At 43.3% G+C, this 14,792-nt stretch overlaps 1 protein-coding gene and 1 pseudogene across 1 annotated transcript; one reads left to right on the top strand and one right to left on the bottom strand.

Annotated features, from left to right (window-relative positions):
• Positions 1-5,262: 5,262 nt before the first annotated feature.
• Positions 5,263-8,604, top strand: GPR75 (G protein-coupled receptor 75). The gene has a single exon (XM_035565484.2). It carries the CDS (start codon positions 5,263-5,265, stop codon positions 6,886-6,888), a length of 1,626 nt encoding a protein of 541 aa, XP_035421377.1. The 3' UTR covers positions 6,889-8,604.
• Positions 8,605-11,067: 2,463 nt separating this feature from the next.
• LOC118257438 (toll-like receptor 2) lies at positions 11,068-13,648 on the bottom strand (annotated as a pseudogene).
• Positions 13,649-14,792: the final 1,144 nt, after the last annotated feature.

Below are 14,792 nucleotides of genomic sequence, written 5' to 3' on the forward strand. Positions count from 1 at the left end.
GAATTCATTTCGTGGGGTTGCTTGGGTTTTGGGTGTGTGGTGCTGTGGTTTTTTTTTGATTGAGTTACAGTGACTTAGTTAGCTACCTTTCTAAATTATTAAGAATGGAATAATTGCCTATATTTACATAATCAAGTGGGTATATCTGCATTTGAAAACCTGCTGAAATCACGGCAGAGGCATAATGCTTTTGATAAGACTTGAACTGGTTTTGGGTGGCACCACAGACTCAGCATTGGTGGGTTGTGTTACTAACAAGTTAAGATAATCTGTGTATGGATTTTAAGAAAATGAAAGAGAAAAAGGGATGAGCATCCATGCATCTGATATGGAATGTTACGACTCATGTTCTTTTCATGTCCACGTTTATGCCCTCTCATCTTTTTTACTTCTTAAACCAGCCTACTACTGGGAGTTCTGTCCTTGGTACACATGTATGATGTCTCTCCTATTGATTTTTCAGTTAGGCGTCCCCAGCATCCCATATTCTCCACTCAGTCTCACAGTTTCTTCCATAGCTTCAGAATTCCTGGAATCCTGCAGCAGAGACTCTGCTTTCCTTTTCTACTGTGCTGTAGAAGAGACAACCTGGTAAGGTGAAGGGGGGAGAGGGGGAAGTATTGATCCATAGAATGTTTTGTTAACCGTTGTCCTTGCAGAATTTTAACTTTAGCCCTGCTGTGAATTATCAGCTAATTTGTTTTACATTCTCACTGGCATTGTGCAGTAGTGGGAATGCAGCATTTGTGGATTCCCCATCACAAAATACTTGCTGTACAATCACATTGCTACACAGGTTTGGGGTGGGGGACATGTTTTTCCAGTGAGGGGGGGATAAGTTAACCTAAACCTAACTTAGACTTTGAGGTTCTCTGCAGGCTAGAGGTAACCATGCTCTGGGGAAGAGGTTTTATGGTCTTTAATCCAGCAAGGTACTTTTGAGGTGCTAGGGCAGAGGTAATTTCAGTCTACTGCAAGGAATTGGCAGTTCTGTTACAGAAGAAAACTCAAAACAGTGTGGGAGATGCAGAATATTGCTAAGATGTTTAAGGCAATGCACACAAATTATGAGCAAATTACACCTGGTTTGCTCTGAGGGGTTTTTTTCTTCTCTCTTGGTCAACAAGTGCCTCCCAGAGCTATTAAAAGATATTTAGAATTCTGTGAGCTGAGATTAAAAAAAAAAAAAGGTTACTGTTCTCTCCCTGGGAAGGACAATAACTCTTAGTCAAAGCATTCTTGAATCAGGGGTTCTCCCAGCACAGACAAAAGCTCAGACAGTTGCCTACAAAAGTTGCTAGCAAAATTATCAGTGATTTCTGATGGATTAGAGCACAGCGGTTAGAGGAATCCTTTGTATCCTAAAGGGGCAGGCTGTTCAAAGAGTGAAAGAGAGAGCCTTGCGGGCTATGATATTTTTCTAATTCTAGGTTGGATGTGTTCTTCAGCCTTTGCTTGTGGAAGTTAGGCCTACTTTTCCTGCTTGGGCTCTTAGCACCATCACTGCGGATATTTTCTATAAATTAGCAGGGCAGACTTCGCTGCTAGAGAGGGAGGAGGGCACCCGCTGTCCTTGGGGAATAGTGAGAGGTGTACTGGGAAATAGGAGGAGCAATCATTTTTGATTGGTATACACCTTAAAAAATAATATAAATAAAAAGGCAGTAAACTCAATAAATTTATTCTGACAATAAGTCTAGTGAGATTAGCAATAAATTTAGGGAGTAGCCTCAATGAGTTCATGCAGAAAGGTTTCTATCAAGAGAGAAAAACTTAAAACCAGTATATTCTCCTTACCTGGCTTTTACTTCTATTCTTCTGGGTTAATTCGCCCTTTTGTTATTCCAGCATCTTTCCCCTAAAGCTGTTTTGTTAAAATGAAGAGGCACTGACGCACTTTCATTGGGGTAGGGGGCAGGCAGGCAGGCTTCCACAATTAAAGTAACTACACTTTCTTGTGGTAAATATGTACAAGATTTGACACTTTGAAAAAAATGTCTTGGGAACACAATTTCACCTCATGTGCTGAGAACTCCGACAAATATTTAAGATGCCTCATAGTTCTAGAGAGCTGTTTTTTTACAAATTGGTTTAAGGAAGGCCTTGAGAGTGCTATAAAGTAGGAGTTAATATCCTAGTACCTTGTGCGAGGTGCTGCAAAAGCACCTTGTTGCTCCTGTGATTGCTGCCTTGCAAAACCTACACTCATTTTTTCCCCTGCTCTTGTCCCCTGCCCCAAACTTTGGCAGTTCTATTAAAAAGGGGCTGAGCAAGAGGGACTGTGCAGTGTCTCACTTTCCCATGGAGATGTGTGCTGCCTCAGTTCGTCCCCTCGCTCCCAGACTACAGGACCTGTGTTCCAATGACTTCCCTTCTGCTCACTGCCTACAGTAGTCTTCGTGGGTGCTCAGCTGAGTGCATGCTGCTATCTGCAGCGTTTTTGAACGCACATCACTGAAGTTCCATCCAGGCTTGTGCTTTTCTACTGAAATGTTGGAGGCTTCTAGGCTATAGTAACTGCTAACGCCTATTCCTTCATTTCAAACTACAGTTCATAACTATAGAGGTATAAAATACCTAATAAAACAAAAACCCTTGCTTTTCATGTGCCTAAATCCTGTGTTAATGAGATGAGTGACAAGCTAAACTAGTTACTATTAGAAAATGGCAGACATCTGGCATTTTGCACATAGCTAGTTCTAAATACCTTTTGTGTAAGGTCCAAGTCTTACAGTTCTGAAAAGTGGATTTAGAACTCAGGCTCTCATAGAGTGGTTTCAAAAGCACACATGAGATCAGTCTCTTGCGAACTCCTTTAAAACACATGGGCTTGCAAAAAAAAAAAGTCCCATTAGGCATATGCAGTCTTCTTTCTATGTGCGCTTCTACCTGCTAATCTAGTAACTGAGGGAAATCAGGAAGTCTAACTGTGGTCACCTAAGCTTGAGCATTTGGCCAAATAATTAGCCTTTCCCATCTTTTTAAAGGACTCACATTTTTGCAAGAAGTTGTGTTATTACTATTTTTTTGATAAGTGACACCACAGAAGTAGTCAAGTCTAATGTAGACTCAGGCATTAGGTGTAACGTGAAACTAAGGTCCAAGTTCTTAGTGTCTTGCTTACAACTAAGTGCAGCACATTGCCTGCTCTGAAAGGATGCGGGTATTGTGTTCATATTAGTTTCACTTACAGAGAACAATCATCTCTGTTTCCTCAGCATTAATCACTTTGAAGTAATTGACTCGTGCATTACACTGCTATTTTGTCAGTCTCATTTAATCACAAAGTTAAGCATGTTCTGATGTTTATAAATAAGAAAACTCATGGAGATCCCAGCTCATCATTGAAAAAAAAAATTTTAAAAAATCTTACTCAGAAGGGCCAGGATTCACCCACAGAATTCAAATTAGCCATGACTGGAGAACAAAAATACAAGCAAGAGTGAAAATAAAAGTGATAGGCAAGCTGAGAGGCTTGAAGCCTCAGGAAAACATGGATATGATGTTCTGGGTTTTGTCCATCTTCATTGCAACTAGTTTAAGAACAAAAACAATGTGAAATGCCCCTGACCGAGGTGCCCAGGTTGCAGCCTGCTCTGATGGCTGCTAGCTTTTCCCAGCAGCAGACCACATAACAAGGCTGGACTGATTGCCAGGTGGAGGTTGTGCTTAGCATGCATGCAAGGCTTGTTGGCCTGCCTGCTCTTGTGAGTCATAGGTTTACTGAAAGAAATTGCTCTTAGTTTTAGAAAGAAATGTGTTGAAAAATAAACTACCAAGTAGCATTGACAAGCTGTCAGATGGCAATCTAACACTCTTGTCACTGCCTTGATGCTTCTGCAAAGCACCACTGTCCTTCTGCAGGATCGATGAGGGTAGGGGAAGGTTATTAAGATGATATCCAGATTGATATATATGAGTCTATGTGGGAATGTACACTATAGGACAAGTGCCCATGCAGAAGTCAGAAGTACTGCATCTGCTGTATTTTCACAGCACTTTTGTGCCTTTACCTGGCTGGACTTTCAGTGAGAACACAGCAGAGATGACTGACATTGAAGTCCTTCTGTTGTGTCTGCCTACCACGGTCCTTTGCTGGTTTGGAGAATGTGTGCTGAGTCTTTCCTGATCACCTAGCCCATGTAAGTGATTCCAAATGATCCACTTAATGTTGAGACATCCGATACACCATCACTTCACAAATACAGCACTCCCATTTAAAGTATTTAATATTTATACTGTATTTATTCTTTATCCATTTACTGTTACTATTTTTTTTAAATATTCTTATTTGCTATGGGAAGATGGATGTTTCCTTACTCTAGACTCTGCACCAGCAAGGAAGGGTATTCCAACCCTGCTCAGTTTGTACAGGAAAGCAGCGCAGAAGTGCAAGCAAGAGAGGATGCAGCGTGCAAAACTGCCTTAACTTTTTATGGTAAACAGTTTTGTTTTGGGGCAGGTATGGTGTTGGTGTTAAGTCAACAGGGAAGAACCCTGAAGCCTTGAGTGGCCAGCTGCTCACATGGTGTCCTGTTAAGGGCAGGGTTGGGACCTGACTTGTAAAACCTCCAGTTGCATTCTCTGCCCTGGCTTCTCGGCTTTGCAGCGCCTGTCCCTGGGCTGGGGCTGCCGGTGCCCAGTGCAGGATCGTGCTCCCGCTGGAGGACGGACGGATACTCTGACACGTTAAGGTGGAGACAGGGTGGAAATCGCAGGAAGGAATAGATAAAAACCGAAGTCCAAGGGCACTAACTTGAAGCAGCCGGGTTTGGGGTAGCTGCTGCTCGAGCATCACCCCCGGCCCCTTTCCCCCGAGGCTCTCCCTGCACCCAGTGGCGAGCTCGGGCGCTGACAGGCCCCTGTTCTCTCCTCGTGTCTCAGCGGCTGCCGAGGGGCGGCTGTGCCCGCTGTCGCCTCCTTTTGCTCTCCTCCTCCCTCTCGCCCGGGGTCTCACCCCCCGGCCCCTCAGCATTTCCCCGGGTCGGCGGGTCCGCGGCGCTGCCGTGGGGCCGCCGGGGCGGGTGCGAGCTCCGCGGCCTCGCCTCAGCCGCCGGCGCCGCGCCTGGGGGGAGCGGGGCGGGGGCCGGGAGGCGCCGCCGGGGCCCCGGCGCCGAGCGGGGAAGGGGCCGGGCCGGGCCGCGGCGGCGGGCGCCATGGCGGGGCGGGCGGCGCCTGGCCGCGGGCAGCCCTGAGGGAGCCGCGGCGGCGGGCGGCCCCCGCCATGGGCCCGCCTCGGCCGCGGTGAGGCGGCGGGCGGAGATGAACGCGTCCGGGCGGCTGCCGGCGGGGGGCGAGGAGGAGCCCCCCGGCGCCGCGCTGCTGCCGCTGGGCGGGAACGGCAGCGCCGCCGGGGGGCTGCGGGAGGGCACCCACACGGCCACCCTGGCGGCCTGCGCCTCGCTGCTGGCCCTCGTATTCTGCCTGGGCTCCTACGGCAACCTCATCGTCTTCTTGTCCTTCTTCGACCCGGCTCTCAGGAAATTCAGGACCAACTTCGACTTCATGATCCTCAACCTCTCCTTCTGCGACCTCTTCATCTGCGGGGTGGCTGCCCCCATGTTTGCCTTTGTCCTCTTCTTTGACTCGGCCCGAGGCGCCCCAGGTACCTTCTGCTTCGCCTTCCACCTCACCAGCTCTGGCTTCATCATCATGTCGCTCAAGACAGTGGCAGTCATTGCCCTGCACCGGCTGCGCATGGTGCTGGGGAAGCAGCCGCACCGCGCCACCTCCTTTCCCTGCACCCTGCTCCTCACCCTGCTCCTGTGGGCCACCAGCTTCACCCTGGCCACCCTGGCCACCTTGAAAACCCATGGCTCCCGCCTCTGCCTGCCCATGTCCAGCTTTGCCAGCGGGGAGGGGAAGATCATCCTCTACCTCTATGTCACTGACTTCATCTGCTGCGTGGCCGTGGTGTCCGTCTCCTACGTCATGATCGCCCAGGCCCTGCGGAGGAATGCCCAGGTGAGGAAGTGCCCGCCCGTGGTGGCCATGGACACCTCCAGACCCCAGCCCTTCGTGGGGCCCCCTTCCGCCGGGGCTGAGGAGGGCATGCAGAGCGCCTTGCCTGCCTTGTACAGGAACCAGAGCTCCAGCAAGCCACAACACATCCAGACGCACGGCTACACCAAGCACCTCAGCCTGCCGCCAGCCCCTGCCACCAGCCGACTCCAGCTCGTGTCAGCGGTCAACCTGTCTGCAGCCAAAGACTCTAGGGCTGTGGTGACGTGCGTCGTAATTGTGCTTTCTGTCTTGGTGTGCTGCCTGCCCCTGGGCATCTCTTTGGTGCAGGACATGCTGTCCAGCAGCGGTGGCTTTGTGCTTTACCAGTTTGAGCTCTGTGGATTTACCCTCATTTTTTTCAAATCTGGATTAAATCCTTTTATATATTCCCGCAACAGCGCTGGACTTCGGAGACGAGTCCTCTGGTGCCTGCAGTACCTAGCCCTTGTCTTTTTCTGCTGCAAGCAGAAGACAAGGCTTCAAGCCATGGGCAAAGGCAGCCTGGAAGTCAATAGGAATAAGTCATCCCACCATGAGACCAATTCAGCATACATGTTGTCTCCAAAACCTCAGAAAAAGCTTGTGGATCAAGCCTGTGGTCCTAGTCATTCCAAGGAAAGCGTGCTGAGTCCCAAGGCATCTTTTGGGCATCAGCACTATGCACAGAGCAGCTCAACCCCCATGAACACCCGAATTGAGCCCTATTACAGTATCTATAACAGCAGCCCTTCCCAGGAAGTGAGCACCCCAAATAGCTTACAGCCAGTGAACTCAACTTTTGGATTTACCAAATCCTACGTTGCCATGCATTATCACACCACCAATGATTTGGTGCGAGACTATGACAGTGCTTCAACCAAGCAGATACCGATACCCTCAGTGTAACCTTGAGAAAGCAGTTCTGATTCTGATCTAGCTGGTTTAGTGGGTCCTCATCTTTGCTTTTCTTAATGATTATTCTTAACACAGTTATACTGTGTTGCTCTACTGCTGCTAATTAAAAAAAAAAAAAGGCAACAACAACACTAGTGTTAATATCTAGCTATTTGCATTCAAAGTGAATGCTAGGGTATTACTTCTGTGTTGTTTTCTTGAATTTCTGTGGCAAGTCAGAGAGGGCAGTATTTTAGACTTGTATTTGGAATCATTACATGAGGATGTTTTTGTTACAAAATTTTACCAATGGATGCATTAAAAAGATGTTAATGCTGTAACTACGTGATTTGCTACATTATGAGACAAAATATCTCAGCGTACAATCTGAGGCTGTGCCAGAAGTATTATCTGTTAAATTGCATACTTGCCATATTTTAAAACAGGAAGAATTGGGAGGATGCTTGGTGTTTTAGTACTTAGGTTTAAACTTGCATTTGCAGAAGGTTGGAGGAATTGGTGGTATTTAGTTGTAGCAAGTGTCAGTAATAATGAAATTTCCATGAATTTCAGCTGAAGTTTAGGATTTCAGCCTTTCAGCTTTCCAGAGCAGGATGAGGCATTTTACAAACAGCAGTATGCTGCCACTGGGGAGGGAATTTTGAGAAGTGTCGTGGTACCATAATGAACCTTTGAAGTGTGTGTATATATATGTTAATTTCTGCTGTACATTTATTTTAAGGATTGGTGCCATTATATATCCCAAAATAATATATTTGGAGAAGTATTTTTCACTTTCTAGAAATAACCGTCCGATACCAATTACATGCTTCATTGAGGATAAATACAAGCATTGCAATATTATAATACTGACACCTATTAATAATACACTTACCTTTGGAGTATTCTAATTCGTAAACTTACATGAAGAGTAGTGTTGCTGGTTGTGTTTTCGTCTGACTACTTAAAAGCAGGAAATGGAGAGATGCAGCCGTGATACTCATGACAGGTAAAACTGACAGCTGTTAACAACACTTTTTGAAACATTATGACCGAGTAACAAGACGACTACAAGTTTTTGAGATTTTCTTGGAAAGTCTACCATCAGTTTGATTTAAAGACTAATAATGTGTCTACTCATACACTTTATCTAGTAGTAGGCACAGTGAGCAAATAACAGAAGTTAAATATTTTTTATAAATTCAACCACTTGTGTTGTGTAATGTGCTGTGGAAATTCCATATGAAACAGAATGATCTGGAGGCATTTAAATTCTTGACAATTACTGCTTTAAGTGGCCAGATCTTTTCAAAGCAAGCAATCACCTGTCAGCTTCTATTGACTTCAGCAAAGCCTTAGTATCTCCAGAATAATTGTGCCACAGACTTTTGGTGCCTCGTGATAGGAAAATGCCACATCTTTAACAAAATGATAGTGATGGAAAGATGACTTGTTACTTTAGAAACAACATTTGCATCATTGCCGTGTGTAAGTTGTTGGTTTAGGCTATTTGTTGACTAAACAATTTTCAAGATTTTCCTGGAAGACTATTACATTATGAACACTGTTCTTTAACACTCTGAATTTAAATTAATTTTGAATAATTCAAGACAGCTTTATTGCAATAAAATGTTCTGAACAACTTTCTAATACAAATGTAAAATTGAAATTATTTCAATAAGTCTTTTCTCTCTGCCCAGATATTTTTCTCTATAAACTAGTAACATGGTTCTTACTGAAGTAATTACAAAAGATAACTAAAAGATCTGTCTTTTTTGTTGTTGTTGTTTTGTTTTGTTTTCCTTTTTGTCTTTTCACTTGTCTTCAGTACAGAATGCCCTAATCTGGGGGAAAAAATATGTGGGATTTGTTTCCTTAACAGAAATTACAATTTCAGATTGGAAAGAGTATAGGGCAGGGCCCCAGAAGTGGTTGCGAGGTGGGGTCCTGTACGTACCTTGTGGGAGTTAAAGATGTGCGTTAGGACTGGTTTTGACATATTAAGCAGTTTTTGAGTTTGCAGCATGTGTGCCCAATTCCATACTGTGCATTTGTTTTGGATCACATGAACTTCGTCACATGATAGAAAATTAAATCCTCCTTACCTTATTCACAAAAGTAATTTGTGTTGAGTACTCATGGGAATGAAGGGAAGAAGGTACAGCTTTAGGATAGAAGGTTTTACTGCTTTTATGTGATGTGTGATTAAGACAAACGAAATGAAGCTCCTCAAAAACACTGTGCAATATTGTTCTTCTGTTTAGCCCCTGGTGCCAGTTGTGCCCTTTAAACAACCAACGTGTTAATAAGTTTATAGTGTTAGATAGGAAAGTGTAACAACTTCAATCTGTGGTAGGAACAATATCCAATTAATTTTTCAATTCTCTTTATTAATTTCTGGGGGAGATTTATGAATGTAGTAAAAAGGAGTGATTTGATTTTGAAAACAGGTAGCCATGACTTCTTTGAAGTATGATCTAAACCCAAGTAATCATTTATATGATAAAAATTACTTGCTTTAGACTCTTCTGTGGTGTATCTTTTCTTTTTTTCCCTTTATTCCCTTTGTAGTATTAGTACCATCTTCTGCTGAGCACAGAACCAGTATAGCATAAAACATGACTGCGAAGTGTGAAGTTAAAATATAAAAAGGCAATTAATTGGAAGCAACAGAGTGCTGGAAAAAGATGGAAAGTGTATGGGAAGAGAGACTGAGAAGAGAGGAGATGTGTAAGAGAGTAAGTAACGTAAGTATCTGAATACTGAACAGTTTAGAAAAAGTAGGTCTGTAGTTAGGGCGATCCATACATGAGCAAGAAAGTATCTCGGGAATATGGAAGTAGAAAATTCTAAGACTGATAATGCGCTGCACTTCTCTTGCTGCCCGTATGTATGCTATGGACCTCCTTGCTGCAGAACTATTAAGAAAAAAGGAGGAAGGTTTAACAGGAACTTCATGTGGGTAGTATGACTATCCAGGAACCTGATAGTTAATGCCAACACAGTTTAGAATGGATATGAAATGTTTACTCCAGGAATTAAAGCATTCTTGATTTGTGGGGTTAGGGTGAAGCCATCGTGGTGGAATAGGTTTTCCAATATACATTTTCAGTGCATTTTTCAGCATCTTCTGAAGTCACTGGTGTTGGCCACTGTCACACATGTGGTACTAGACCAGGTAAAGATAAGTTATTTGGATTTGCTCATCTTATGAATGAATCCAGGTTGTGGTACACTAAATGGTTTGTTCTCATCTGATACTTAGTTACTGTCGTGGTTTGTTGATTTCACTTCAATGTAGGAGTTAGATCAGCTGATTTTTTTTTTCCCCAAATAAAAATTAAGTAGCAGTTGGTGATGATAGTGACTATGCAGAGACAGCAGTGATTCCATTTGAAATGGATTAGGCTGGTTGTGCCAAGTGAAACTTTCTTAAATCTAAATATTATACAGATTTTTTTTGCTTATTGTTCAGAGGTTTGCGATAACACTGTTTAAATAAAGCACACACCAGTTATTTAGCAGTAGAGACTGACACACTTGGCTAGCTCTTTCTTGATCATCTGGTTGTACATGTTAATCTGCAATTATAAAGGATTTAGGTCTGTCCTCTTCCACCATGTAACCAAATGATACAGCACTGTGGATTTGCATCTCTTGGATGGCTACGTTAAGTAAGTCTTTAATCTTTTCTTGCTAAACCACAGAAGGAAAGTTTTACCTGTCTACTACTGTAGTTTGTGTCTTTCTTGTACGTAGACATAGTGTGCTCTATATCTGAAGCTGTACTAGAACAGAATCTGAACTACGTCCTTGTCTTTGAATGTCACCACTTTTCATTATTTCTGCAATAATCTCCAAAAGATATTTAGGATATGTAGTGTGACTCAAGCTGTTCTTCCTTTCAGGTGACATCCACAACATTTTAAGAAATGCTAGAAATAGCTGAAGAAAATCAAACAAGCAGAAATGAAAGGCTCTTCATCAGTGCTGGGATCTCAGCCCTTTGGATAATGGATTATTTTTTCAGGCTGAATAATGTGCACCCTACAAAACTGTTAGTAACTTCCCATGGGATTGATCGGAGACATACCCCAGTTGCAACACAGCAGGCTTTGCAGAAGGTAATCACAGAAACACTTTTATTTGACTGCAGGCTTTCCAGGCACAATCTTTACAAGTTCTTGTATCTCATTCCGTCTCACACATATCTTGAGTGGATCCATTTTCTGCTCTCACAACAAATCGTTCATTTGTTGTTTTTAGGACAGCTGCTAGCTGATGCCAGAAAATTTTCTGTTTGTGTTCTTCAGGGCTCCATTTTAAGTAGGTTTTTCTTTTCAGTAGTTTTCTGAGTTTGCTGAACTTCTGTGGCACGCTGTTGAGTGGGAGGTCTTCCAGCATGATCATAATGAGGGAATCCTGATTTTCATTCAGGACCTGGTGTTCAGCAAAATACAGTTCATACTGACACCACCAGCTGTTTACAAAACTGGGAGAGAGAACAAAAAGGACTTTATGGCTGTTCTGTATGCAGTAAAAAATGTTGCCAAGGACAGGATATCCTGGTTTGAAATCTCTCTCGTGATAACATATTTTGAATCTGTCAGTTTCCAGTCTTTCCAGGAGATTCTCTTTCGTCCAATGTGCATCATGTTCACTGTATGAAATGAAGGCATCAAAGGGCTTGTTTTCTGGCCTCTTCTTGTACTGCTTCCTCTTTGCTGTACACCAGTACCAACCCATTCTCACGTACCACAGCCCATCAAAACACTAACATAAGCCTGTCAACTCCAAAACAACCAGAACGGCAACACAAGCTGTGATGGCCATCTGAATGCCCAGGGAGCAGTGCAGAAGTGTGAGATTACTGCCCTCCACCAACGAGCCCCGTCTGTCAGGTGGAAAGCTGCACCTGAGATTTTCTTTGCCATTTATCTGCAAGTATGGGGTATGGATGTAGACATTTACAAACCAGTACAAGTCACAGTTACAAAAAAAAAATGTTTACCTTGAACAGTCAAAATGCTCAAACTTGTTAACTGTCTGAAAGTGTCCTCCACTATGGTTGTAATGGCATTGTTGCTAATGTCCAACTCCATCAGAGAAACTGGGAGAGAGCCACGCTGTAGGAAAGAGATCTTATTCCCTGATAAAATATTTCAGCATTGGAAGAGATTTCCCAAAGCGATCAGGGAGTTCTGAAATTAGATTGTGACTACCATCCAGATTAGTGAGCAAACGAAGTTGGCTGGTGGGTTCCAGTCTGGTTATTAGGTTTCTACAGACATTAAGGAATTCAAGTTTCCCTATGGTTTTGGTTAATGACAATACATTCAACTTATTTTTACTAATATCACATTTTGTTAAAGTCAATGGGAAGTATTCAGGATGCATATCTGTAACCTTGTTATTTTGAATATTAAATACTGTTAAGTTGGAGAGAGATTTAAAACTAGGGGGTATTAATTTAATATCGCTGTTACTTATGTCAAGGTGCTGCAGGGAGATAGGTAAGTCAGGAAGCATGGAAATCCGATTGCTGCTGAGATCCAAAAAGAGTAATTCTTGCATTCTGTTGGCAAACCATTCTGGAAGTTCTACAATGGAGCAGTTGGAGATTTTCAGGTGTTTTACTTTTTCTGGAAGGCTTTTGATGGGTGTACCAGCCTGGTTTCTGACAAATGAAATTGCACTAATATGTACAGTTCCAGGGGCAAACTTTGGGGCTGTATGGTGGGTTTTGGATGTACAGTGTATATGAAGTGATTTCCTTGAACATACATATTTTCTAAGTTAAATAGCTTTTTAGCAAAATTTTGAGGTATTACACTTATATTTGTGAAGGACAAATCAATTACTGTGATGGTTGGAGGGAGGCATATCATTTCCAAGTTGTTTAGGGGATTGTTGCTAATATTTACAAAAGAAAGGTTGCTGAATGGGAAGCGACAGATTGCTTCCACATCTATATTGTCAATTGTTATGTTGTTGTAACTGGCATCAATAGACTGTACATTTTTCATTGGCAAAAACAGGATGAATAGCGATAGAAGATCCATTTCCAGGTCATTGTGACTAATGTCAAGCTCCAAAACACCGTCCAGAGGTCTGGATCTAGTTTTTCCATCAGCTCTTCCTTGGACAGTTTGCTCTTTGACAGATCAAGTGTCCCATTTATTGATAGTCCACAGTGGTTAGGCCTCAATGTGGCTGTTGGAGAGACCGTTGTGTTTTCCTCTGCTCTTCAAAGATGCCTTGTACTTCGTCTGAGCCTCATATTAACCTTTTGCAGGTCAGGTGGACTTCCTGAATGTGGCAGCTCTTCAGCTGATGCAGGAGGCTCCAGAGCAGCCTCTGTTGATTTTTCAGAGGCTCTGCTAGTTGCTAAGAGTTTCAGGTGAGGTGCAAGACCAGATACAAGAAGTTTCTTATCATTAAAAGTTAAATTCACAGAAACAAGGCTGAGCATAGTCTCAAATGTGCCGGGTTCAATGTCCTTAATCCTATTGTAGGAAAGGTCTAAAACTTCCAGTGCATCAAAACCTTCAAAGTCTCTCTTGGTTATTTTTTCAATTATGTTGTGTGAGAAGTTGAGAGCTCTTGCCATTTTGGGAGCTTGTGCTTCTGATACAGAAGAGAGGTTTAAGTATGAGTAGTTATAAAATGGGAAGGCAGACTCAGTAGGTGTTCTCCAAGTTAGGAAGCCATTTGCTCTGCTGAATAAGAAAGAAGTGAAGTAGAAATTAAGACTTCTGATAAGGATCCCCATCCTAGAGAAAAGAAATTTAAAATCCACCATTATAATATGTTCTACCTTGCATAACCGAGTATGCTTTAAATAAGTAATAAATAAATAACTTACTAAAAAGTACAGAAATTATTTCATTAGTTGTATCTATGAATGCCTTGTTATCTACACACACACAAAAAAGTATCTTGCTTCGTTGTTACTTTCAAGAGGCAATACTGAAAGACAGTGTCAGAGAATGATTTGAAGGAGCATACTATTCATTTCAGTTCACTGTAATGACTCTGAGCATTTTCTATTTTTTTTAATTCCCTTTCCCCCTCCCTAGATAGGTAGTAAGTGGCCTTTGTAAAACATCTTCCCATTGCATTATCTGAACTGCACTTTCATAAATGCTGCTTGAGGGTTTTATGCTTCTCGTCATGGCACACAACAACTGAGCAAAGCTGAAACCCGTTCAGTCATTTAAGTTGCATGTTCAAGAGCAAGTGACAGGGAGCTCTGCGTAGCTGTGTGATCGCCTGTCTTGTGATCACATCCCCTGTAGCACTTGGTGCTTTGCTCTCCACCAGGAATTGACCACTGAACATCTATTTAGCCTTACCTGTTGAAGTAAGGAAAAGAGTAAGTTTGCTCTGAAGATGAATTCCAGAGATTTGTATGTGGCGCCCTGCTCCAGGAGAGGTCACTGCCTGCATACCCGCTCATCCTTGAAGACTTCCCCTTGCGTGGCAGTATCACCCCTCACCTCCTCTCCTGCCCTGAGTCTCTCCTGGTAGCTTCCTGACACTGCTTCATGCACTTCCATATCTTGTATTTGTTACATGAAAATGCAGATGCACACCATTAGGTGAGCAATTTAGCTTTATCCTAATCCATTTTGCTGTCCACCAGACTCAGATTCTCACGATTAACTGAGAAGAAGGAAGGAGAGGGAAGCCACAGACCTTCCAGCCTGTCCCCAGCCCTCAGCCAGCACCAGCCCCACCAGAGCACCCTGCAGCCCTACCTTGTGCCTCCGCCGCTGTGCCGGTAAGCGAGCCTGGGGCGTTCAACACCTTCCAGCTTCTAAGGATGAAAGACAGTTGATGGCTACCTCACACTTCCAGTGCCTTTCCCTGCTACTAGTCTCTGGAGCCATGCTTTTGTAGTGCCGACAGCGGGG

Source organism: Cygnus atratus, chromosome 3 (assembly GCF_013377495.2).
Source record: "Cygnus atratus isolate AKBS03 ecotype Queensland, Australia chromosome 3, CAtr_DNAZoo_HiC_assembly, whole genome shotgun sequence".
Lineage (NCBI taxonomy): Eukaryota > Metazoa > Chordata > Aves > Anseriformes > Anatidae > Cygnus > Cygnus atratus.